The sequence below is a fragment of the Drosophila teissieri genome, chromosome 3L, assembly GCF_016746235.2.
Source record: "Drosophila teissieri strain GT53w chromosome 3L, Prin_Dtei_1.1, whole genome shotgun sequence".
Lineage (NCBI taxonomy): Eukaryota > Metazoa > Arthropoda > Insecta > Diptera > Drosophilidae > Drosophila > Drosophila teissieri.
In genome coordinates this window covers 4,286,676-4,311,027 of record NC_053031.1, presented here as the reverse complement: position 1 = coordinate 4,311,027, position 24,352 = coordinate 4,286,676, and the positions used below count along the sequence as shown (strand labels likewise).

The window sequence follows — 24,352 nt, the reverse complement described above, 5'->3', positions numbered from 1 at the left end:
AAAGTTTTCGCTTACCATGCACTGCTCCCTTTCGCTCTGACCTCTTGGCACTCGCGAAAAATAGTTGGCCTAAAAGCTGCGGATAAGCCTTTGGCAATCTAAAAGATAGGAGTAAATACCTATATTTACATTTTTGAGTTTAAGTTAAATGTGCGATATGATCTGTATAGATTGCATTCTGATTGGCAGCCTATGAACTTAATTTTAAAGTGGGCTTTTGATTTGCTACCAATATTTTCTTGCGGTGCCAAGTTGTATTTCCCTTTCGCCTTGTCTCGTTGTGCACGCGCATAAATCAAAACAATAAAGTTCAAGCGAAACAATGACGACGACGACGATGATTATGATTATGACGATGACGATGATGATTCCACGATGACGACAACATCGTTGACGTTTGGACAATGTTGACGTTGCCCCGGTGCCCCATTGTTTTGCGAACCCACTGCTGGCCCATTCCCCCTGCCCCACGCCTCGGTTTCCATGCCCCATTCCCCATGCCACATTCGCCATTCCGCATCTCAGGTCCCTGTCCACTCTATTGATGCGCTGCGACAAATTATGTCATTGAACTGCACTCGCCCTGGTTTTCAGTTGGTTCTCGTGTCAAGCTAGAAATGAAAAATTACACTGCCAAATGCCGAAATTCCCAGCGATGATGATGTACGGGTCATGCCTTTGAATAATATTTATTTGATGCAATTTTTCCAAGCTGTATATTTGCCTAGTCTATTTTTGATTCGACAGCAGGAAAGGCAGTGCGCAATCTAGGACAAACAGTTGAGTTTGTATACCCCGAAGAGTTGTTTATGTTGATGGAGAGATAGATTGCGTTGCCATAAGCATTGGCTTAGGAGTAGCTGCAGATGCTGGTCAAATTTATTACGAAATGATATAGACCAAATTAGTTGGCCTTAGAATAGGCATCAAGTATACGCCACTTGGCCAAGCGAGATGCATTTAATTGAAAGGTGCTCCAATTTCGCAGTTGACATTAATTCACCAATTATTAATGGCCATTAGGCAAACTGAAGCAACAACTCAGACCCCACAATGCGAGACTATGTCTAATGGATAAAATATTTTTATGACGCTCCGCGCCATAGACGAGACATGCCCCGTACATAAACTGGGCCATTATTTATTGCCTTTACATGAGGCAGGGCCAAAAAGGCCGTGGCAATAACTCGCTGACGGGGCGAATGGGTGGAAGAGTGGAAAAGCGGGGTGGTTCCGAGTGATAAAGCTTTTTGATGGGCCGCCACAAAGGAGAGCGGCCATGATTGGGGGGCGGACAGGCGGGACACAGGACCACGCCAGGACCTCCTCGCCACAACCTCCTCACAGGAACTCTTCACGGCATATCCCCATTGGCCGTCGTGTGACGGACACTTTGCGGATGACCCGGGCTTTTGTATATTAATGAACATTTCTCTCCGCCAGACGCCTCGATCCGTTTCGCCTCCAGACCTCCGTAGTCCTCCGTAGTCCTCCCCGTCGATTATGCGGCAAACCACTTAACCGTGTCCTGGAAACCCCGCTCAATCCAGACTCGTCCTCGCTCCGTTGATGTTCATTATGATAATAAGTGTGTTCGCTGGGTGGCGCCGGTCAGCGAGGGGTCAACGTTGCGTGCTTAAATGTCGCCAATTGCGTGTATCTCAGCTCTCAACCGATATGGGTTTTCTATAAATATGCAACACACATGCGTGCACTCGAAGAAAAGGAAGTTATTCATAGCACAATCATATTTATTTAAAGCATGTATATGCGTTAATATAGGTTTGTCAGGATTCTCCAGCTAGCTTCTAGTAATTTCCTACTTCTGTGTGGATTGATTTGGTTCCGACTTCACGCATATATGGATTTTCCGGGAGTGCATATATTTATATATTCCATGAGGGCCGCACAGCCTGCCTGCCTGCAATGCACTCGGCTGTGGGTTGTGTGTTTGTGAGTGTTTGCTGCTCATAATTATGCAGCTGGCTTAATTATAAAACGTTACTCTGCAGTTAACCTGGGGAATTAATTTATACAACCAACAACAAGGCGGCAACAGCAGCGAGGATGAGGACACGAGTCCATGAGGCACAGCGCTGTGTGGCACGGGGCATATATCCATTTTCAGGGTACGTTCAATCACAACGCCAGTCTCTGTGCCACAGTTCCACAGTTTATAGTGTAGGAGGTGGTGGCGAGTACGGCTTTCCATTATTACATTGAGGCCGGGTTCATTAACTAATTTTAGCGCACACAAATAGCATAATAAATTGATGAGAAAAGCGGTCGAGAGCGGGGCATTGTGTGTGCTACCATAATGGCCGAAATTGGGCTTATATTTGCATGGGTCGGTTTTGGACCAAGGACAATATTGCTGACCAGGGGGTAAATATAATGCCAATACTAAAGCTTAAAGGCCTGAAAACTATTAGGCCAGCGAATGGCGATGAGCCGGCGATTACCTTAACATTAATGACTTGATTAAAGAGAACCTCATTTGCTTTGTTTCGTCCCCCCACAAAATGGATACCGCAATTATCTCGAATGGCCAAACAAAGCCATTAACTGATTAAGATTTACGAACGTCACCGCATTTTATTTCTTCATCCATAGGGGTATATACATATAGTGTTTTCTGTCAGTGCATTAGGCACATGGCGATTAATTGAATTAACTTGGTGCTGTTGACATAGCTCAAGGTCTTTCCCGAGCTATACACCCTACATTCCGGTGGCATTGGAATCACTTCTATTGCTTCATTTGCTTCCATCCGCCGCTTATCGCGTTCCAATTGATTGCACACTCAGCCGTAAATATGTAAATAATTATGAAAATGAATAAATCAACAGCAATAGGCACTGCTCAAATATAAGTCTCAGCTTTGGTTTAGATTGTAGAAGAATAGTGATTGAAAATCATATTAAAGATACAGTAGATGGTGTTTTAAGTACTTCTATAAATGTATATTATATATATATATTTTGTTTGTTTTTTTTTCTCAGTGCCCAATGGCGCAATATTTATAGATGATAGAAGAATAAGAGGAATCTGAATTGAGCTTGACTTTGTTGACTCAAATCTCCAGCGGCGCACAAATTGGGGCAGCAATTCGTTTTCTTTTAATGGACACCCACGTGGCTGGACTCCAGTTCTCTGCCCGCGTATTGCCCCCATTCGGGGTATCGTCCACGATTCATTTCCCTCTTGTGGAACCATTGAGTCACCGGATTATTGTCAAAGTCTGCAAGTGATTCTTGGACTCTTAAACTGGACTCTCCTCGCCAGAGAAGCCGCAACCGAACCGAACCGAACTCTTGCTTCCACATGCCACTTCGACCACAGAGCCAGAAATGCATTCTGTGAAACACCTCGCCCCCTCCCGATAAATCCCACCAAAATGTTGCAAGTGCAACCAACAATTTGGCTAAGATCTCGGCGTGGGTTTCGTCGGAGCTGAGAGACGGCCCACGCATTTTGGCTTTTGGTCTGAGCCACACTGAGTGACAGTAAAGCCTCAAATTGCAGACAGCGACAGCGAGCCTGTTTCCATTGCCTTGTTGGCTGGAAAGGCGAAGGCAAGGGGAACAATTGGTAGTGCAAGTCATATGCGTTGGTGTTGGCTTTCCTTGTTGTTTCGCTGTTTTCCCTCGGCTTTTCGCTTTGGTTCTTTGTGCAATGGAACGGGCGTGTAACTGGTTTTGACATGTTATTGGTGGCAGCTACCATTGTACAACTGCCTCTGCGAAAGTTTCTTGGCCAAATTCAGCGAAATTCCCTTCTGACCCAAAAGGCAGTGATTAGGATATTTGGAAAATGGCAGGAATGACTGCGAAAAAGTTCTGCAATTACCTAATCATGCTTTATAATTTACTCAGTTTAAAAGATTATACTACTTCAAAGATCTTTACAACTGCTTTTTATATTCATTATCTAAATTGACACACTTTTATAAATTATGTTGTAAAAGAGCCCTGTGCAAATGTGGTAGACATTTTATTGCAATGCGAGACGCAGTTAGCTATTTTAAAGTTCCTTCTAATTAGGTCCGCATCGGCGAAGAAAAATATATGTACGTATCGCGAGTTATTTCAACGAAATGATGTGGGAATAATTTATATGCAATACACATATCAAGACTGCAGGCAGGGACCGAAATAGAAAATCTCGTTTTCTCGTTTTCCCCCTGCGATTTTCCACTCAGAACCCTCATTAGTGGAAGACTCGAGCGCAGGGCAGACAGTTTTTCAATTGTGCAAATTGCTCAGCAGAGCCACAGCCTCAAGTGTTGAGCACTTGAAACCCCTCGGATTGAGATGCACCCCCCTTGCACAGCGGCTCTGCCTGGGAACTCCCCCTCCGCTTGGCGAATTGAAATAAAAATCAAAGTGATGTAGAATACATTCAAACACTTTGGACTGGCATTTTATTGGTGGCTGGGTATTTTTAGACAAATCTAAATCAGTCAGTCTGACAGGCCACCTGCTTCTGGCCCACTCCTTTCCCCCTTTTGGCCCAAAATCAGCACAGTAAATCTACAACTAAACGAATTGCAAGTGTCTCCTTGAAAAACAGGGCTCTTCTTGCTTTGGAATACGTAACTTCGATTAATTCAAGTAAAGTCTCTCCTGAAACCAAACTTCTTGGTATAAAGTGCATTTTAATGTCTTGCTAATTATCCGATTCGAGTTATACACAAATACGAGTATGTGAGGAAAATAAATGAATGTTTTATGATTTTCTATCCCCACTTGAGAGTTTTCAGTTCGCAAATGGAAGTGGAAATTGTCGGCCTGCAGATGAAGAGCGCAAGAGAAAAGCTCGAGGCCAAAAGTGAAAGAAAAACAAATATAAAAACCATTAGGCAAATGTACATGGATAATTGACAGAAAAAAAAAAGAAGGAAAACCAGCAAGCTACACAATTAAGGGGAAAAGTGGGAGGGTAAAATGCTGGGAAGAACAGAAACACTTAGGAGACACTTCGGTGACACTTGACATTCGCCAAGTGAGAACTGTGGGAATAAAGGAAATTATGTTACGAACAAAGGAGCAAATTAATCTGAGAATTGTGGGAAATTCCAGGAAAACCCACTACTACTTTATTACATTTTAGCTGAAGCACAACTGCAGCAGAGATAAATTGTGATTTTTATGCGTAACCAAGAGTGTTCTCGAGTGCACTTTTTATTATGAAACTGAAAGCAAATATTACAGTCAGCCAAGGGAAAATTGATTGCCCACCTATAGAAATCAATTTATTTCCTTAAAATAGCATTTAATTGCTCTTGGAAACCGAGTGCCGAGTACAATAAACGATTATTTGCATCCAATGCACACTTTTCCTGGTGTTTGCAATTAAATGTATGTCTAAGAGTAAATGGAATTTTCATTTAAATTTGTGTACTAAATTAGAAAGTCGCTCTATAAGCCTCAAATCACTCCCAGTCAGGCTATTAATCTGTTAGCTGAAACAAAAACCAGAAATCTAAGAACAAACCTCAAATATACAGAATGTGTCAATTTAATTGTCTTGCCTAACTGATTTATAGCAACATTAATAATGAAGAGACTCACACAGAACATTGAAAGAACATTAGACGATGGAAATTCCAATGCAAAGGCACACACACAACAGATCGAAAGGCGCTAAAGTGTGAAAAACTCATTAAGATACAAATTTGTTTATAGGTATATACACAAAACATTCTCATTTATTTTTCGGCTATTTGTGGGGGAGTTGTAAACTCTATGCCCACGCATCTGGCGTGGAAAGAAAAAGGGGAAAAATCTATATGGGAAAGGCAATCAGGCGTGGCGTCATGTAATGGAAACGCTAAAGTTGAAGTCACATTCATCAGTCAAAATAATAACCAGACAGCAACAGAAACCGGAGTATGAGTATTCAGACTTGAGGTCTTGTCTTGTCAGTTTGGTTAAAGCCAAAGTCATTTGTCCAGACTTCTTTTTTCCATCGCATGTCTGTTTGTTTTTGTTTTGTACACACTTATTGTAGCCTGCATTCAATTTACTAAAGACAATTGATTTCTTTTTTTTTTGTTTTGCTTTGTTTTTGTGTTATTACCGAGCACAAATTGAAAACGATTATCAATATGTTGGGCATTGACAGGCGGTTTTAACGGGGGCATGCCTGGCATGAATGCGCGAAAAACTAACAAGAGCGGGAAAAATAAAGAAAATACTACAGAAGTTGGGAGTTGGGGTGGGGAAAACAAAGCCGAAGCCACAACAAACATTCGCCATTCGCTGACTGATAAATGGCCAGCACAAAAGGCAGCCAAAAGGGCCAAATACAACGGGTAGGGGGTGGCATCTCGGGGGTGCCCTTCATTGTGCTACCGAATGTTGATGCTACCGCTGCTTGCCACACGCCTCAATGCAATTTGGGGGAAAAATATGCTGAGGGAGCCTCGCATCGCCGCTCCACCTCGAGGAGTGTAAACAAAATGTATCGTAAAATAAATAGTTTTTAAAACCGTTCCTCAAGCGGGGAAAAGAGATCCCATGGAAAAGGTGTGAAAACTTGAAATCGTTTTCTCCCCTTCGCATAATGAATTCAACGTAAACATAAAACACTTTCAAGAACTCACACTGCTAATTCGGATAAACTGTGTGAAACATGTGCGATTATCTAGATATTAGGAAGTGACAGCAGCTTCGTGATGGAAACTAATGCTCGGAGGGAGAAAGATATATACATATGTGAAAATATACGAAATATTTATGTATATTTAATTTATCAAATAAAACTTAGACTTAGTTTCGTTGGTTTATTTCTGTGTGCTTTGTATGGCTTATCTTTAGGGTAGATTCTCGAAACTGTATGACGAGCAAATCACCAGCTAACAAATAACAATTGAATGTAAAACTTTAGAAAAAACCCCAGAAAGGAAAACCAAACCCCAGTGAAAGACACAGATAGACTCGGGGGCAGGACAACTTTTGGTTTGTTTCGCTTGGTTTCCCGGGCAATTGAAGAGGAAATTAAACAAGTTTGCCTAACGAAGAACGCGCAGAAAGTTTTTGTGCCAGAGCGCCTTAAAGTATGCGGCATCATCAGAAGAAGAAAAGAAGTAGGAAAAACCCCGAGCAAAAGCTTTCCCGACAACAGCCCCAACTTTTTCTTTTAGCTTCTGCTTGAGTTTTGCTGCTACTACTGCTACTGCTGCTGCTGCTGCTGCAATGAAATGCGGGGTCACGGGGGCGTGGGCGCAGGATGGCAGGATGGGGGCGTGGCAGCATTGTCACTGCTGCTGCTGCAGCTCCTAAACTTTTTGAATCAATTTAAGTTTTGACATTTTAATGATAAATTTGTAACATGCGGAGGAAAACAAGGGCAAAAGAATGCCTGGCTGTTGGAACCCTCGCTCTCCTCTGTAATTCCTTTTGCGAGAGTCCTTTTTGCAAGACTCCAGTCTATAAATTGCTTTAAGTGTTTGCCGAGATAGAGGGCAAGCGGTTTGCTTATGAAGTGGAATGAAGTTCGAAGTTGAGCGTAGAAATTGAAAAGTATTTTCAAGTGAAAGGGTTTGACTTTCGCTGCTGCAACTTCTGCGCAAGATAGAAATTTTCAGCGCAGTTTAAGGTATCCAAATGCAATATTTCTTCATAATATTTAATAGATTATCTTAATTCCGATTTGATTTTTATATATTTTTCCCAATACCTCAAGACATTAAAGCTACAGCTTGAATTGCCTAGTTATCCACCCTCGAAAACGCACATAAATAGGCATTTATCTGTTGTGTTATCGGGGAACACATGTTCGAGTGTGTTTATCGAGGACACAACATCATGACAAACATGGTTGGCCATCTAAAGCTCATTATTGACTCATTTCGCTGGGCCATAAAGCGCCCCGAAGTATGTTGTCTTTATTTTTCGTTGACAGCCGGCAGCCATTTCCAATTAAACTGAACACTGTGCCCCACCAATATGTAAGTTGGGAATTGCTTTATATATATATAGCTATATGTGTGGGGCCATTAAGACCTTTGTAAACTGCGGCAGGCATATGCACTTAATGGCTAAGCACACACTCACAAGGACAAATTCAGGGTGCAGACCTCGAGATATATTCGTATCTATGTACGGAATTGCGGTTTCGGCAATTTGTCGCTTTATTTGCGGCTTCCTTAGCATTTTGTTTACATTCCATTTAAGGAGACCGCGCCAACAAATTGACAAGTTTCGTTGGCAAACAAGTGAGGAACCCACATTTTTGTGTAACCTTACACCGAAAAATAGGGAAACTAAATGTATAAAGTGCTTGGCGCCAAGGCAGTGCCACCGAAATGCCACCATCAATTAGTTGTGATAACGATTATCGATAAAATGTGACACATATAATTGAAAAGGGCCGACAACCAAGGGTGCCGCAATCAAATTAAGGTAGCAAATAACCGACAGGTAAACTTATAGAGCTAAATTTATGGTAAACTATCTGAAAACTTAATCGAATCTTTAAGTAATGGCAAAACGAGGGTGTGAACAGCAAATTGCCATTTAAATTAGTTTAAGGCTGATACTAAAATCAATATTAGTTAAGAGCTTAAGACTGTTTACAATTTATTTATCAGTATCATATTTTAATTATACATCTTGTTTGCTATAATCTCTAGAAAGCTAACCGCTTTCTGACCTGATTAGATTAAGAAGCTCATGTGCAAACAGAGATATTCGATTTTCTTAGCCGATAGCAACAGAAAACTAACTGTTTTCTTCGATGACAACTATTTATTTATTTCGTTTTCTATTTTGTGTGCTTTGCAGATAAGAGGACGACCCACTGGGAGTGCAGTCAATGTCTGATTGTGAGTGGACAGTCTGGAACGGGGTCTCTTCCGTCTTTATATGACTGATAATGGCCGTCTGCCCTGTCCGAAAGCACAATTGCAACCACAGTGCGCCGCCAACACAATGGCCAAGCAACATGAGTATTTGAAAATTTGGAAACATATCAAGTGGCGAAATGAAAAGTAAACAAAGCGAACTGAATGCTATAAAAACAAGAAACTTATGCGATAGAACATATAGCATGCACATATTTATATAGTAAACCTGGTCGGAAAACTGGAGAATAAACATTCAATAATATTCATGCAACGGAATCGAAGTGCCATAGTGAATCGCGAGTGTTTGCCATTCGTTCGCTCTGTTTAGTCAATATAGGTATCATACCACACATATCGCCAATTATACAGATATAATATATATATATAGAGAGAGATTGTACCACCGAGGCGGAGCAACGACAATATGACAATATCGGGCGGCAATCAACATAATAACAATGCAAATCGCAAATATGAAAAACTCATTAAGCAGCCGCAGATGCAATTTGGCAGCTCCGTGACCGGCACCCAAACGGATCTGCATTCCAGCCGAGATGCGGACGCGGATGCGAATGCGAATGCGGATGCGAATGCTGTCGGCCAGGACTCTAGCAATTTCAATAAGCATTTCGGCAATGGTCATGCCACCACGGATCGCACAATGCTGCTGCCTTTGGAGGACGATGTCACCAACGCCGCCGGCATTGTCACGTACAAGGGAAAATCGAATGGAAATGGGAATGGGAATGGAAGTGGGAGCAACGGCAGCAACGGGAGTATCAGTCTGGATTTCAACGGCAGTCCTACCTCATCAACGTCAATTGGCATCGCCGGCGGTGGCAGTAGCAACTCCCACCTGGCCACTGGTGGCACTGGAATCGCCGGAATCGGTGGCTCTGAGGCAGGCGGTTGGATGTGCCATTGTTGTAATTTAATTGCACGTCGCTGCTTTGGCATCAACGTTCGACGGTGTGTCCTGGCGCTCCTGGCCATTACGGTGGTTAGCATTTTCTACTACACGCATTATGTCGATACGGGCGTGTTTAATGGGTGAGTACCGAGTACCGAGTACCGGATGAAATCAACTGAATCAAAGAGTGACCAGTGACCCTTTGACCGGGATGCAATGCGATTAAAATTGCGGCTTGATTGTGTTTTGTGTGCGGACAATACGGCAGATTTGATTGGTTTGTTTGGGGTTTGAATTACCATGCCCCACTGTGTATCATACGAAAATTTCGATTTGAAAAGATATTGCAACGATAATGAACCATTTATCTAGATTTAGTTGTCACGGCATGAGCATGCGAGTTAGCTGTTATTGGTTATTGGCTTGGTTCAAAACTGGTTTTTGGCAATCTCGTCCTTCAACCCCATTTTTTTTTTCGGGGCCATTTCGCGTATTCTTTTTGTGTTCAAGTGGCGTCGATGGCGGAAATGCACTTCATGTCTGCTCGGTTTTGCTCACTTTTTGTGGGCCATGAATGTGTGTGTGTGGAGAAGCGTTTTGTTGTGCGCCGTGTTTGATTGGATTTTTTTGTTCATTTTCAAGTGGTTTACGAGGGAGCCGGGGAGGCGAATTGTTTTCAATATGCTGCAAATTAAATTAAAACAGGTGTGTGGCTGGCCAAAGTTAAAAAAAAAAAATAAAAATAAAATCACACAACGGGGTGTGTGTAAATTGAAAATATATACATATATGTGTGTGTGGAGGAAAGCAACCCTTTTTCCCCAGTAAACGCAAAGTCATGTTTTTCGTGGCGGAGATTTAACGGGGATTTTCATTGCGAATTTCGGTTAGCTGACGCCAAAAAACAAGCACTAAAATTTTAATGCCTCCTATGCGCTTCTCCAACTTTTAAGTCCCATTCAATTTTTATAGCACCCCAAAGTTTCACCTGACCGCCTTAACAACCTTTCGCAAATCATCAAGCGATTTTTCTATGGCTTTTTTTTTTTTTATTTCGTGCGCCGGCCCAGCGACAAATAAAAGAATGGAAACTTTCATTTCACCCATTGCCATCGACAAGTTCCACTTTTGCTTGAGTTCAGTTCAACACCTTTTTGGTTGGCTTCACGCTCAAAGAAAAGCCAGCAGCAGTAGCAGCAGCAGCACCTGGGTTTTCTTTTTCGGCTTCCCGTCTACTCCATGACATACTCGAGAATAAAACTCATTTGGTGCAAGCTTTTCGCATAGGTTGAACTCCAAAGTGGTACTCCAAGTGCGGAAAAGTGGGTGGAAAAGCGGGAAAAGTGGGAAAAGAGGGTGGAAAAGCGGGAATAACTGGAAAAGCGGCAAAACCGAGCGGGAGCAGCGGTAGAAAATATTACTCATAATTGTGCTGCGCGTAACTAAAGAAGCTTTCCGCTGGCTGTTCGCACTAGTTGGCAGTGTGTTCTTTTTGCTGATTATTGTGCGAGTTCAGAATTTTCGCCATTTCCGAAACGCTGCAATCGCGCGCGGGTCGGGTGTATATTAAATTTTTCTCATGAAATTTTTAGCTGACTGCGAGGTAGCAGTTATTTTGCTCACCTGCCTGCTGCCTGCTTGCTGGCTGTTAGCTACTTTTGCGCGCAATTATGGTTTACAAACAGTTCTACCGAAACCCCATTCCATTTTAGCCTGCAGTAGTTGCACAAACAACCAGCGAAGTTTTTGATTACTTTCATCAAGCGTTGCCAGTAAGATTGCTGCAGGACCTGGTTGCGTGGGCTGGGTTTGGTCCTTGTTTTTCAGTTTCAGTTTCTGTTTCATTTTTTCCCCAAACTTCCCCCACTATCCAGCACGCCAGCTTAACTAGCGAAAACAACAACAGCAAAGAGTGCTGCCCCTCATCGTGGCACTACGTAAAGTGTTATTTACATTTCCCAAATGCTAGTTGATTATTAAATATTTACCCTGGTCGGGCACTTGAAATTTAATTTACGCTCCAAGACTGTGGCAAAGTTCATTAGTTGGCTAAGTGGGTTACCATCAATCAGGACCAAAAAGGTCCTGCCTTCTATTGAGTAACCCAAGTCCGAGTAATTGTCCACACGATATGCGTGCGTGTGCGCACGTGTGTGTATGAGTATGTGTGTGGAGTGTGTGTGGAGTGTGTGTGTGTGCGTATGATAAATTTTAATGAATTCAGTCGGCCCAACTACATGATTGTTGCATGCATGCGGCCAAAGTGATGGTGTGTGCATGTGTTGCCGAGTAGATACACTTGGAGAAATGCCGGGCATAGTGGTAGACTTCATTTAAAATATGGATGTTTAGTGTTACATAGATCCCTAATGATCTTTATAAGGATTCGGTTACAGTGAAAATTGCCCTGGATCCTTTTTTGATAACATGAAAAAAAAGCTTTTTTGTTGAGGTGCAAGCGGTACTTCTTAAGGTCCTTCGACTGTTACGTGCAAAATGCGGAAACAAGTGACGTGCCAAGTTTAAAGCCAGCCCCTCTCCTTGATCGTGTTAGAGTGTGTGTGGGTGTGAGTGTGTCTGTGTAGGAGTACGTAGAAGGGACGCTTGTGGGCGTGTCCTGCATCCTGGCTTTGACTCCTCCGCTGCTGAGGTTGCCCCTGTGGCCATAGACGCCAGTCGGAGTCTGATGTGCGTGTTTGTTTATGCTGTCTGTCATTATTTGCACTCGCACACCCACACAAAGCCACTACTAGGATCACCCACACAAATATCTACATACACACATGCACACATACACACGCACATGCACACAAACAGACACACTGGCATACATATGCATAAATGCATTTGTTTTTGCCGTTGCTGTGTGCCTTTGTAGGTGCAAAACGCATTTTGACAAAATGCAAACGTACGTGATTTGCATGAAACTGAGTGACTGGCAGAGGGGGCGCCAAAAAGCTGGGGGGCTGCATGGTGTTGGTGTTGGGGGAATGGACAGATGGAAACACCATCCTGACAGGCCGGCAATAATTGATTTGTAATGCAAAACCCATGCAGAACATGCTGCAAAAATAAACTAATTTACATGCATTTTTCAAATTGTGTAATTCCTAATTCCGCATTCGAATGAAAGACCAGTTGCAAATTAAGTTGTGTTAAATGGGATTACAAAACTTTTAAATACTGAATATTGCACGTTTGTTATGTAAACAAATTCAATTTACATTGCTTGGATCCTTGCATTTTGCATTGAAAAGAGTTTTAATTTATCCAGTTGTAATAGTGGAATCTGTTTTTTGGATATTTACATCAACTCAACTGAAGAGTATTGTTAATAACAACATCTGCAGATTCTAAATTTAATTCTACAATTTAATACGCTTAATTACCAATTAAAGTTGGCAATGTTCTGCGATTCACTTGGCCAATTCCGCTGACAAATGCATTTGTTTAGCTGCCATCCTGCGAATACGCATCCGACTATCTGGTCGCCTGTCACGTGCAATCACAACGGCTGTCGCCAAATAAACACGTATATATAAACACAGTGCTCCACATAAACACATAAACGTACATACTTGTATGTACTACGACCGTATGTGTTTGGCTGGGAACATTATTTGGTTTGCGTGTTAAGTGCGATAAATGCAATTTGATGTTAGATGTTGTTTTTTTTGGCTTTGTTTTCCGCAGGACGCTGAAAACTAAAACTGGTATAAATGCACTGAACTAGCGCCGAAATGCCCTCGATAATCAACACATAAATTACTGCTGTCGGTCGAGTAATTTGAGCGTAAATTGCGAGTGTTTTTGTTTGCGTTGTACATGACGTATACGTGATGTGATTCACATTTGCGTGCATTAATTGACTAAATATTTTAATTGAAAATGCGATTATAAACGACAAATGGCCGCCGGTCAGTGCGCGTATAGTACATATCATTACATTCATCGATTGGCTGCAGGTTGTTAAAATACGATTACATATGCGTATTTGCACAAATCCAAGTGGCAAATAAAAAAAAGAAGCGAATGCAAGTGAATTGCATTGCAGGATTCCGGTACATCCAACTGGGAAAGAATTGTCTGCTTGTCCGTTTTGTCCGTTTGTCGAGTGCTGCGAAATGCAATAAATAATTACGTTTATTTGCTTTAAATGCAATTACAAACAAACAAGCAAACATACAAAAAGGACAGAAGCTGTGCGACGCCTCCTGCATATTCCGCGCCGTCTGCCAATTTCCCGACTTTTCCCCGTTCACAGTTCATTTGGCCGGGGCGAGTGTCCAGCGAAGACTCCCAACGGGAAGTCCTTTTTCACCACTCTGTGTTCTCGTCCTGCCCTGACATTTTCCCACTCATTTCCCGGCTGCAATTCAATTGAACTTGCCGTTGCTTGATTTATTTAATTAACTTTTTTCTCACATTTCCCCTGGCAACCCAACCAGCCGACCAACCGACCGCAATCGTTGAGGAGTCGTTGTCGATGTCGAGGCTGTGTTTCAAGTGTTTTCATCGGTTCCCATTCCCGCATTCTGTAGACTTTCATCCTCATTGTTCTTAAGTGGCCGCCTGCCGGAGAAATTCTTAATGCTTAAGTTCGAAAATATGCGAACCAAACAAAGGGAAAATACTTGACGCACTGCGGCGGTACAATATTATTCAATTTGCCATTATAGCTTTATCCCAAAGTAAACCATTTTGCCCGAGGACATTTCCGGCAATGTGAGTGCTCGTTTGCATTATGAAACCGATATGGATAGTATTATAGTATTAAAGCACATTAAACCACTTTAATTGGCCGACAGCAAAATAATTAGAATTAGTGTAAAGCGTGGCTCAGAATATATTTACATAGTTGCTACTAGCTAGAAATATTCCACTTTATATTTGCCTTGAATTGAATTTACTCTTTAAAAACGTACTATTCATGGCCCTTTAAAATCAACTGAAGGGTGCAACCTTTGCACGTCGTATCCAGTATATAAAGTAGATACAGTTTATTGCAGCGTATTCTGGCGTATCCTTTGGGTGCTCAGGCCACAATGACAGTGCAATAATGTTGGCCCTGCTATGGCAGTCTTACCCCAAAGTAAACGTTTTCGCTGCTCTCCAGTTTAATTTACTTTACTCTGACATTGACAGGCTTCGACCACAAATCGCCGGCGATATTTCTGGCCAAAAGCTGCGCTTAGTTTACTCAGCCCGCTCATTTCGCCGGCTCGCTTCTCTTTGCTTTTATCATTTCTGTTTAAGTGGCCGCTTTGTCTTCGTTTCGCCCAAGTTTCGCTTGCTTTTTGCATTTACCCAGCACTCTGCCCATTTTGTTTGCCTTATTCATTTTCCTTTCTTTTTTTTCTTTTTGGTTTTGCGGAGGGGAACTAAATATTTTTTACGTTCCCTTTTTTGTCCTCAGATATCCCTTTTATATTGCATATACACATATCCTTGTGCTAGATTCGCATTTTATTATGCATTTGCTGCGGCGGCTGGAGCTGCCCCGTTTCTTTTTTGGGGGGTTTTCCTTTCGGTGAAAATCTGCATTACGTATGCGCCCTGTTGGCCGCGCTTCTCGCTTCTGCGGCTGCTGCATTTGCTACTTTGCGAATTTATTACAAATTTTTACATACGATTTATTGTCTGAGCTGCGGTGCCTGCCCAGCAGCAGCTCGAAGTCGGTCATAATATTCTGGGCCATACCGGGCTTGGCCATTGTAACGAGGGAAAGCTTTAAAGTCCCACCAGTTACGTATACGAACATGCTGGAAAATTCCCCACACATATACTCGTATATGTTATATGTACGCTCACGGATTCAATAAAACCGTCCCGCGTCATGCCTTTCAACTTGACTAATAAGCCTTGGCCACGCTTATGGCCGTAAGCCTTTTCCTCTTCCTCCACTGTGTTTTTCCACCACTTTTCCCCCGCCTCCTTTCGTTTCCCAACTTCGTTGACAGTGCAACATTTGCAAGAGAGCAGCTAGCTGCTTGCCAAGTTTGTTGCACGCCCGCATAAATAACACGTCGCAAATGCATAAACTGACTTTTTGTTGCCTAATTTATGCAGCACAAAAGACGAAGCTTCGCTCCTGCGACCCCGCCCACCGCCTCACGCCCACTCCACGCCCCGCCCACACCGCCTCTTCGCCAGCGGAAACGGAAATTTTGTGCTGTGCACAAATAAATCAGCGAACTGAGGGGCCAGGTCGAAACAGAACAGAACAGGTTGCACGAAAATGCAAACGAGCAGGCTGAGCCAGCAGCAAAAATTTCTTCATCATGCCGCAGGACTCGGGCACCGGGAGTCACAAAACTTTTGCCCACCGCTGATCAACTATGAAAATGTCCTGCAAAGGTGGCAAAAACTGGGAACTAGCAACTTTGTTGCTTTCACGGGGGAAGAGGGATGAATAAATGTGGCTCTAATGAATAATACATGATCAACTGCTATATGATTACTAAAGAAAAATGCGTTAAATTAATTATATAAAACTAAAAGAAAGAATGCTATAGTTGAGTTTCCCGACTATTAGATACCCTTTACACAGGAAGTGAAAGTGCTAACAGTCATCGAGTATTTGTTGCTCATTAGCACAACAGAAATGGAAAAGAATAGAGGTTGAAAGGCTTTATTTGGGTGTAAATTAAATTCAATGGATTGTTTGGCAAGCCAAATGAAGATATATTTGTATGAACGAAATAATTTCGCATGAATTACACTGATTTAATTAGGAAAGCATTACCCTCGCTCAACCAAATCAAAATTAATTGCCTTTGGGTGCAACAGTAATGTGAATGTAAAAGTTGAGATTGGAGGCATTACCAAAGTTTTTCGCCAGCACACGTACAAAGTAGAGTTAAATTAGCTTTTATTTTCCGTTCTGAATGCCACGTTTTAGGTGTTCTACCGAAAACATTTCCTTTGCTCACACAAATTTCTCATAAATTTACCATGCACTTGGAAGCTGAAGCGAAACTTGTACTGTACAAGTTTATGGAGCATTCAAGTACTCAGAAAACTCCCCGATTGTTTTGATAAGTGCCAGGATAATAATAATTCCTGGAATCTAATTTGGATTGGTCAAGACCTTTGAAAGTTTGAAAATTATCTGCAGTCGACGGTATACATAGACGTGTGAAATGTTTATAACTAGGTTGCCGTCGAAATTTCGTGATCAGGGTGGCCGGGAGAAGTTGAGCCCAGTGAAAACCTATGAGCTGAGCGCATGAGCGAGAGAAGCGGAGGACAGGATGAGGAGGTAGCCCCCAAGCTTAGTGGTTTTAAGGAGCGGAGATTGGGTCGACATGAGGGAGATAGTCACACTGCAGATCGGCGGCGCCGGAAATGCCATCGGAGATTCTGTGGGTAAAACGAGGTGATATCACCAAGCTGTGCTAAGTGTTGATATATTTGCAGTTCTGGCATGTGATTTCCCATGAGCATGGTGTGGATTATGCTTCTGGCCGCTTCGGCGGCACCAGTCCACTTCAGCTGGAGCGGATCAATGTGTTCTTCAACGCAACGGCCAGCAAGCGTTTCTACGCCCGCACCATCTTGATTGATACGGAGGCCAGCACCGTACAGCGTCTCAACGCCAGCAGTCAGCTGTACAGGCCGGAGAACTTTGTGGCTGGATCGGAGAGTGCTGGGAACAACTTTGCACGTGGCTATCACACGGATGGGGCCGCCATTCTGGAGCAGGTGCTGGAGAATACGCGTCGGGAGGTGGAATCGGTGGACTCGTTGCAGGGCTTCCAATTGCTCCACTCGATCGGAGGCGGAACTGGCTCCGGCTTGACCTCCCTCATAATGGAGGCCCTGGTGGAACAGTATCCGGATAATTTGCTCTGCAACTACGTGACCATACCGTCGCCCAACATGTCGCAGGTGGTGGTGGAACCCTACAATGCCCTACTCAGTGCACCCGCCCTGGTCAACAATTCGCATTTAACCTTCTGTCTGGATAATGAGGCACTGTTCCAGATCTGCAATAGGAACCTGAAACTGAAGACGTCTGGCTACGAGCACATCAACCACGTAGTAGCACTGACCATGTCGGGCATAACCACTTGCTTACGGTTTCCTGGCCAGCTGAATGCCGGATTGCGCAAGATCTATGTGAATATGGTGCCATTTCCCAGGCTACACTTCCTCATACCGGGATTCGCACCATTGGTCACCTGCAAGCAGCAGCAGTTCAGCAAGGGCACCGTTTCGGAGCTGGTGCAGCAGATCTTCTCCAGCAACAATCTGCTCTGCGCCATCGATCTTCGAAAGGGCAAACTGCTGACCGCTGCTGGCATTTTCCGTGGACGAATGTCACCGCGCGAGGTCGATCAACTGATGACCGGGGTTAGGAATAAGAATATCAACAATTTTGTAGACTGGATACCGAACAACATCAAGACGGCCATTTGCGACATACCACCGAGGGGCCTCAAGATGTCGGCCACATTCATTGGGAACACAACGGCCATACAGTCGCTGTTCCAGCGATTACTGGACGCTTCCGTGTCCATGCTGCGGCGCAAGGCCCATCTCCACTGGTATACGGGAGAGGGAATGGAGGAGCAGGAGTTCCAGGATGCTCAGCAGGAGTTACAGGCCATCATCGATGATTACCGCAGCAGTGCCGAGGGCGAGGATGCCGGTGGTGGCGGTGGAGGAGGCGCTGGCAGAAGTGGCAGCGCCGAAAGCGGTGATGAGGAACCCACCGCTGAAGCCCGTTGTAGATATTGTGCCGAATAGCCCATTGGATATCCTTTCCCCCTTTAGTTTAGAAGCCTTCCGTGAGGAGAGAGATAAACAGCAGGGTTCGCCAAATTCAAAAGTGTCCCTTTGTAATTACGCGTCCTGGAATCAGGACATATTTGCAGTAGAGAAATATATATATTTTAGGTATACATGTTTTGGGAAAGTTATTAATTTGACTACCGACTGCAATCGCATTATATTCCCCAATACTTTTTCCGCCTGTTTATCGTGCATTGGGGGCAACCAAACTAAAAGGAAGAAAAACGTAAAAAGGAAAAACGGAAAAGTATTCCTTCAGATATTTTTGGTGTACCTGCCTGTTTTATAGCTGAACGTGTGTGTGTTTGGTCTGCCGTGCATATATGTGTTCGTTTGCTATCTAAATATTTTGTTTTGGCAGTGCAAAAGTTTTGCCAGCCTGCTAGGACCTCGCATCCTGGGCGTTCCACAACCACACGGCCCAGCACCCAGCCCATTTTTGTAATGCAAAAAGTATTTACAATTTGCAAGGCAGCCAGTTGGGTCCTGCATGCATGTCCTGCGAACGGTAGCCTTTCAGATTGCGGGGCTTGGCCTAATAGGTTTTTGTTAATTTTGGGGATTTTACTTGAAAGGCGCTCAGCAAAGGGATTTTACACATGTTGCCGCTTTTACCTAAGCGCTTTCACTGTTGCATGTTTTCGTTATTATTATTTTCTTCCTGTTGCAATGGACTGCCTGAAGACTGCCATGCCAAAGGTTGGACGGAAGCAACAAGGATATGTGGAAATTGCATAAGCTTTATAATAAAACGCTCCACTCGACGTGAAGGATATAACACAGGGCAGTGGGCGGGGCAACACCAAAAGGTAGGATAACATCTAAATGGAAAAGTTGCCCAGGTCAAAGGTGATTCTCAGGCAGTTTTAGGGCACAAACTTTTCCACTCCTATGAGAAAAGTTCTGACCCACACAGAGACACAGACCGAAAGGATAGTCGAGACTACTCGCAAAACTTACATTAGATGGCTCAGTACTCAGCTCGTTGTTGGTTTGTTAATGAGCCGCATTGTTGCCTTTTAAGGAGGACGACGAAGCTCAAGGACCCGGGAACGCCAAGCAAATGAAGACATGTGAGACAAGCCTGAGGATGAGCTACTAAAATGGGAGCACTGTGGAAAATATTTGGTGTATCATTCATTTAATTTCCGTATAGAAGAATATTTATTAACTTAGAATTTTTGAGATAAGTCACATGCGTGTATTTATCGTTTCATCGTAGCTGCCATCATCAGTAGCGAAGTGTAAACTCATAAAATCCGAGGTATTTGTATTAGGGAAATGAGGGTGCAATACCGTTGTTCCTTTCTCTTTGTGTGACATAACAAGAGTGGTATTGAAAGACATCTGGCGGTTGGCTTTTATCTTGTGTCAGCCAACAGGCACCGGGAAGCACAACAAACACATCCACCAAACGCAACCAAACGCTAACGACAGCCGCGAACGATGTTTGCATATTACGCATACGCAGCGTTGTCGCGTATCTCAATTTGGCTGCCGTTGCCGTTGCGATTCCCCAGCTACTATTTCATACTTTTGGCCTGCAACACTGCAACATGCGGTGTTGTGTCACAGCATCTCCCCATTTTTGCCTCCCCGTTTGCTGCTGCCACACAATATACCCAGCAGCAGTCGGTCGACAAAGCAAATACAATAAATGAACGCCAACAGCGCTTCAGCGTCTTCGTCTTTTGGAGCGGAAGAACAGCTCTCCACTGGCAAGTTTGCTGCCGTTTGCTTATCTACCCCTCCAACAAAATGTTGCATTTCGGGACTTTGTGCAGTTTTGTGCCATTTTATTATTTCTAGCATATTTTTTTGTATGCATGAGTTTTCCCTCTGACAGCTCGAAAAGTCAACGTCTGCTCCTTTATATCATTTAATTGCTTTGGTAAATGTTTAAATATATTCGAGCTCTGTGAGGGGGATTGGGCGTGCTCGAAAAGGTAACAAAACAAAGGGAAGCAGTTGGCTTAAAGTCTAACTTCGTTGGCGGGGGCTTATAAAAAGAGTAGCCACGTAGAGCATTACACAAAGGTTTGGATGGTTTCAGACGAATTAGGGCGAGAATACTAAAATTTAAAAGCATTAAAATATTTTTCCTGCATCTCTTATCCTTATACCAACAATTGTTCTCTGAAACAAAAACTAATAGTACATATATTTCTATTCTTTCAGTCTTATTCAACGCGACACTCATCCCGCGCCCATCATCAACTGCCGCATGATCAACTCGGGTGGCAAACACATCCGGAATGCCTCCCCAGCGCCCGACCATCGTTCCGAGGCTCGCTTACGGATCGATCCCAAGGTTCTCGTTTTTGTGGAGACCACATATTCCGGCCTGGGCAGGGACATTGCCGAGCTGCTCGTCTACAATCGGATCAAGTGAGTTTCGCAGGGCAGGGCAGGGCAAAAGAGAAATCATAGACAATTAGCTCTGGCAAATTTGCATAATTGCGAAGGCAGCGATGCGGCGATAATTATTACACTCAAAGTAACTGGGAAACGGAAGTGGCAGCGAAACCAACACCATCCTGCACACACACACACACACAGAGACAGGGAGATACCGAGGCAAAATGAATGGCGAGTGGCAAGTGAGGTCCTCCGTAGCCTGGACTCCGAAATGCTCCAGTTCCCCCTGGTTCCGCTCCTCGGTTCCTTTGCTGCTGCAGCCATGCCATGCCCGGCCATTGTCAATGCTGACCCAATTTGGGTAGTTGGCCATAAAAAGGCAGGTTATGAAATTAATGCCAAGCTATGCAGCTTCTCCTCGCCTCGGTGTCTCTGTCTCTGTCGCTGCCTCTGTCTGTGTGTCTCTTCAGTTGGGGGAAGGATGTGCTGTGCTCCTCTTTGCTGCTGCGGGCAACCAGCAAAGCATTCCAGTTTAATTGGCAACTTATGCTTTTGTGGTCGAGTGGCCTGCCAAACGGCGCCGCATCCCGAGCATCCTTGCCGGTGCATACCATCCATATTCATCCAGCACATCCATCCATCTGGCCGGCCAGCTCAGGCGGAAGTCTCGTTTTCCCTGGCGAATGTCTCACCTGCCCCGGCCATCTTCAGTCGTCTGGCTCACATGGCTCCTCCACCTCATCCTCCTCCTCATCCTCCTCCTCATCCTTCACCTGCAACTGACCAAGTCAGCAGTTTTTCCCAACCACACTGCCTGAACTTCAAGGAGGAGTTGAGTCCCTCAGGGATGACTGTAAGCCATAAACACACAGAGTCTGACAGCCAAGTTGTGTAATTCGAGAGCATTTCAAGATGTACGATGGTCCCAATTAATTTATGCTTCGAAGAAACAGAGTTATTCAAGTTATGATTAATGCTGTTGGTGCTTGAAGGAATTGCCAAATAGTATTGTAAGCCTAGTATTATTAATTAAATATTACCTTAATTTCGGATCTTTGAATGAACACTGCTACAAGCTCTAGTTTCAAATGAAAAGGGTTCAACATTTAACCAGTTCAGTATGCTATTCGCTCTTTGAGGGTATTTCGAGTTTCCCAATTTCGCCGGCTGCATTTTCGTTGCCTTCCTTATGGCGCACACAAAGAGTTATTCTTCCTTGGGTTATGCCTTTGTGATTCTCGTGTCCTGGCCGCCTGCCACGGGTGTGTGCTAGTGTGGGTGCGCTCGGATGTCCTCTGTGTAGCAGTGTAGGTGTGAGCCATTTAAGGCCCGCCCAATTGGTTAACCGCAATGACCGCAGGAAATGCAGCCTCCTGCGAATAACCGCAATTATTATACCAGCTGCACTTTGGCACCGAGAGGGCGTGGCCAACTTTTCAATACCTTTTTTTAATACAATTCTTTTTTCACACTCTCCTTTAAAAAAGGCACGACATACATGTTTGTGAATTGTGTAAATTGCGGTTACAGCCAAGGCAGGAAAAGTGATTACTTTATCATAGATGGGGATAGAGAAAGAAGCCGGAGGCCAAAGGCTGTTCAAAGCCGCCAAAAGTCAAAGGGCAAGAATTTCAATTTGCCGCAGCTTTTGTTGATGCTGTTTGGGGCGACTCCTTTGGCTTTTGTGTTGTATAATTAAATTTTGTCGTTATGGCTGTAGGAGAACTAGCTGCTTCGTGCTTTGCATTTGCCCAAAGACTTGCGACTCGTACTCCTTCATCAGCAGACAAGTGCTTCAACTTTAATGAGATTTCAAGTACAAATAGCAACAGCAGCAATGCCATTCAGTCAGCCATAGAATCAGTTCCCTTCATTTCACTCCACTTCCCTTTGCATCCCCAAAACCCCGGACAAGTTGAGTAATGCCAGCCATTGTCTCCCGCGCTGTAACCAAATATGCAGGCGAATGACTCTCATGACCTAATCAACTTGGTCATATGAGCCCGGTAGTCGGGAGTTGGGAGTTGTGGGTCGGGTGTCGGTGGTGCAAGGATCTGGGCGGGTCCTTGATGCTGCCATTACTCCCGCTGCTTATCAATGACTTCATTAGTGTACTCTTCAGTGACTAGTCTGCTGCTTCCTTCGGGGTTTCGGGTACTCGGGTACTCCAAACTTTGCCCGTAGTCGAGGGTGGCGGGCAACAAATTTCATTAACATTACCATCTCATTATTGCTGATGACTTTTGTGAGGGAGTTGAAGTGTGTGCATATCAGAGAACCGAAAGCAGATCGGATGAGTACACAGCAGCGAAATTGCATAGTCAAATAGCTGGATGTTGAACTGAGTATCCTAGTTGATACCAGCTTAATCAGCTTCTTGTTAAATATCCATTATATATCCTGCTACCTTTCTAGCTTTGGAACAGCTACATAAGCTTGATTTTTTCTAGCATATAAGGTACAACAAGTTTTTTGCAGTGCTGCCCGTAGTTGTACATTCACTGACAACTCACAACTCAGAACGCACAACGCACAGGTTACAAATGCAGAAGGCACAGGCAATCAAAGTTGTCGCTGGCGCCATGGCAGCCATTATTGAAATGCGTCCCAGGAATTGTAAGTGTGTGCGTGGGCGGGACACAGGTGCATTCGTGTATCTTTGCGAAGGCAAGGCAATCCTAGAACTCGCTTTTCCCATTATCAATTATTTATGAGCCGAAGCGACGCTGCTCATTGCTCCCAAGTTGCCACTCAATTAGTCATGAAAAATTCACTCCGTGACTTTCCAAGTGTCGCACTTGACGTATGCGTAGTGCTGCAAAGTAGCATGGCCCCCAAAGCGAGTGTCGTCCCTACATTTATTCAATATTTTCTACAGACTCCACTGCATTTAAAGCAAACGTATTTGCGGAATTTGATCTGATGTCTTTCTAATGGAGTTTGGCTACAACGCTTTTCGCTTTGTTACCGCTGCTGCTCTTGTAGCCGCTCCAATTAGCCTGGCCAATTGATTGATTGCCAACTTTCTTTGCTTTTTTCCCTCCCCGAACAAATGGCCCAAATTGTACATACAAATTTCTGGCCAAAAGCCGAGCGCGCGCCAGTAAGTATGCAAAGTTTTGCAAAAGTTTTTACGCCCGGATTGCCGCCATTTGTAAGCTGGATGGCCTCCAAAAAAAGAAGGAAGAATTTTTGGGAAGGAAGAAGTGTTAGGGGCAAGTTTCAGGCTCTAATGCGCCGTGAAATTCTAATGAAATTTTCCAAGGTAATTACCCGGCCCAAAAGACATCGCCTCAATGGTTCTTTGCTATATGCCATCGTTTATTAAATTGCCATTTATAATGTGCGCAACGGTGGGGTGTAATATGAGCGTAATAGCTACTTAACCTTATTTTCAATTTTTGATTTGAGGAGCCTGGAGGTTAAGGGGGGAAGCC

General features: G+C 43.8%; 2 protein-coding genes across 2 annotated transcripts in view; both read left to right on the top strand.

Moving 5' to 3' along the window:
• The window catches only part of LOC122615663 (bifunctional heparan sulfate N-deacetylase/N-sulfotransferase), a 55,427-nt gene that overhangs the window by 19,179 nt on the left and 11,896 nt on the right, over window positions 1–24,352 (top strand). The window contains exons 3-4 of the mRNA XM_043790709.1: window positions 8,790–9,901; window positions 20,736–20,945. Of these exons, the coding sequence (XP_043646644.1) occupies window positions 9,276–9,901; window positions 20,736–20,945 (836 nt within the window). The 5' untranslated portion in view covers window positions 8,790–9,275. The remainder of the gene's footprint in view (window positions 1–8,789; window positions 9,902–20,735; window positions 20,946–24,352) is intronic.
• On the top strand, window positions 16,930–18,667 carry LOC122615664 (probable tubulin beta chain CG32396). Its single transcript, XM_043790710.1, has 2 exons — window positions 16,930–17,125; window positions 17,181–18,667. Exons 1-2 carry the CDS (start codon window positions 17,069–17,071, stop codon window positions 18,510–18,512), a joined length of 1,389 nt encoding a protein of 462 aa, XP_043646645.1. The 5' UTR covers window positions 16,930–17,068; the 3' UTR covers window positions 18,513–18,667.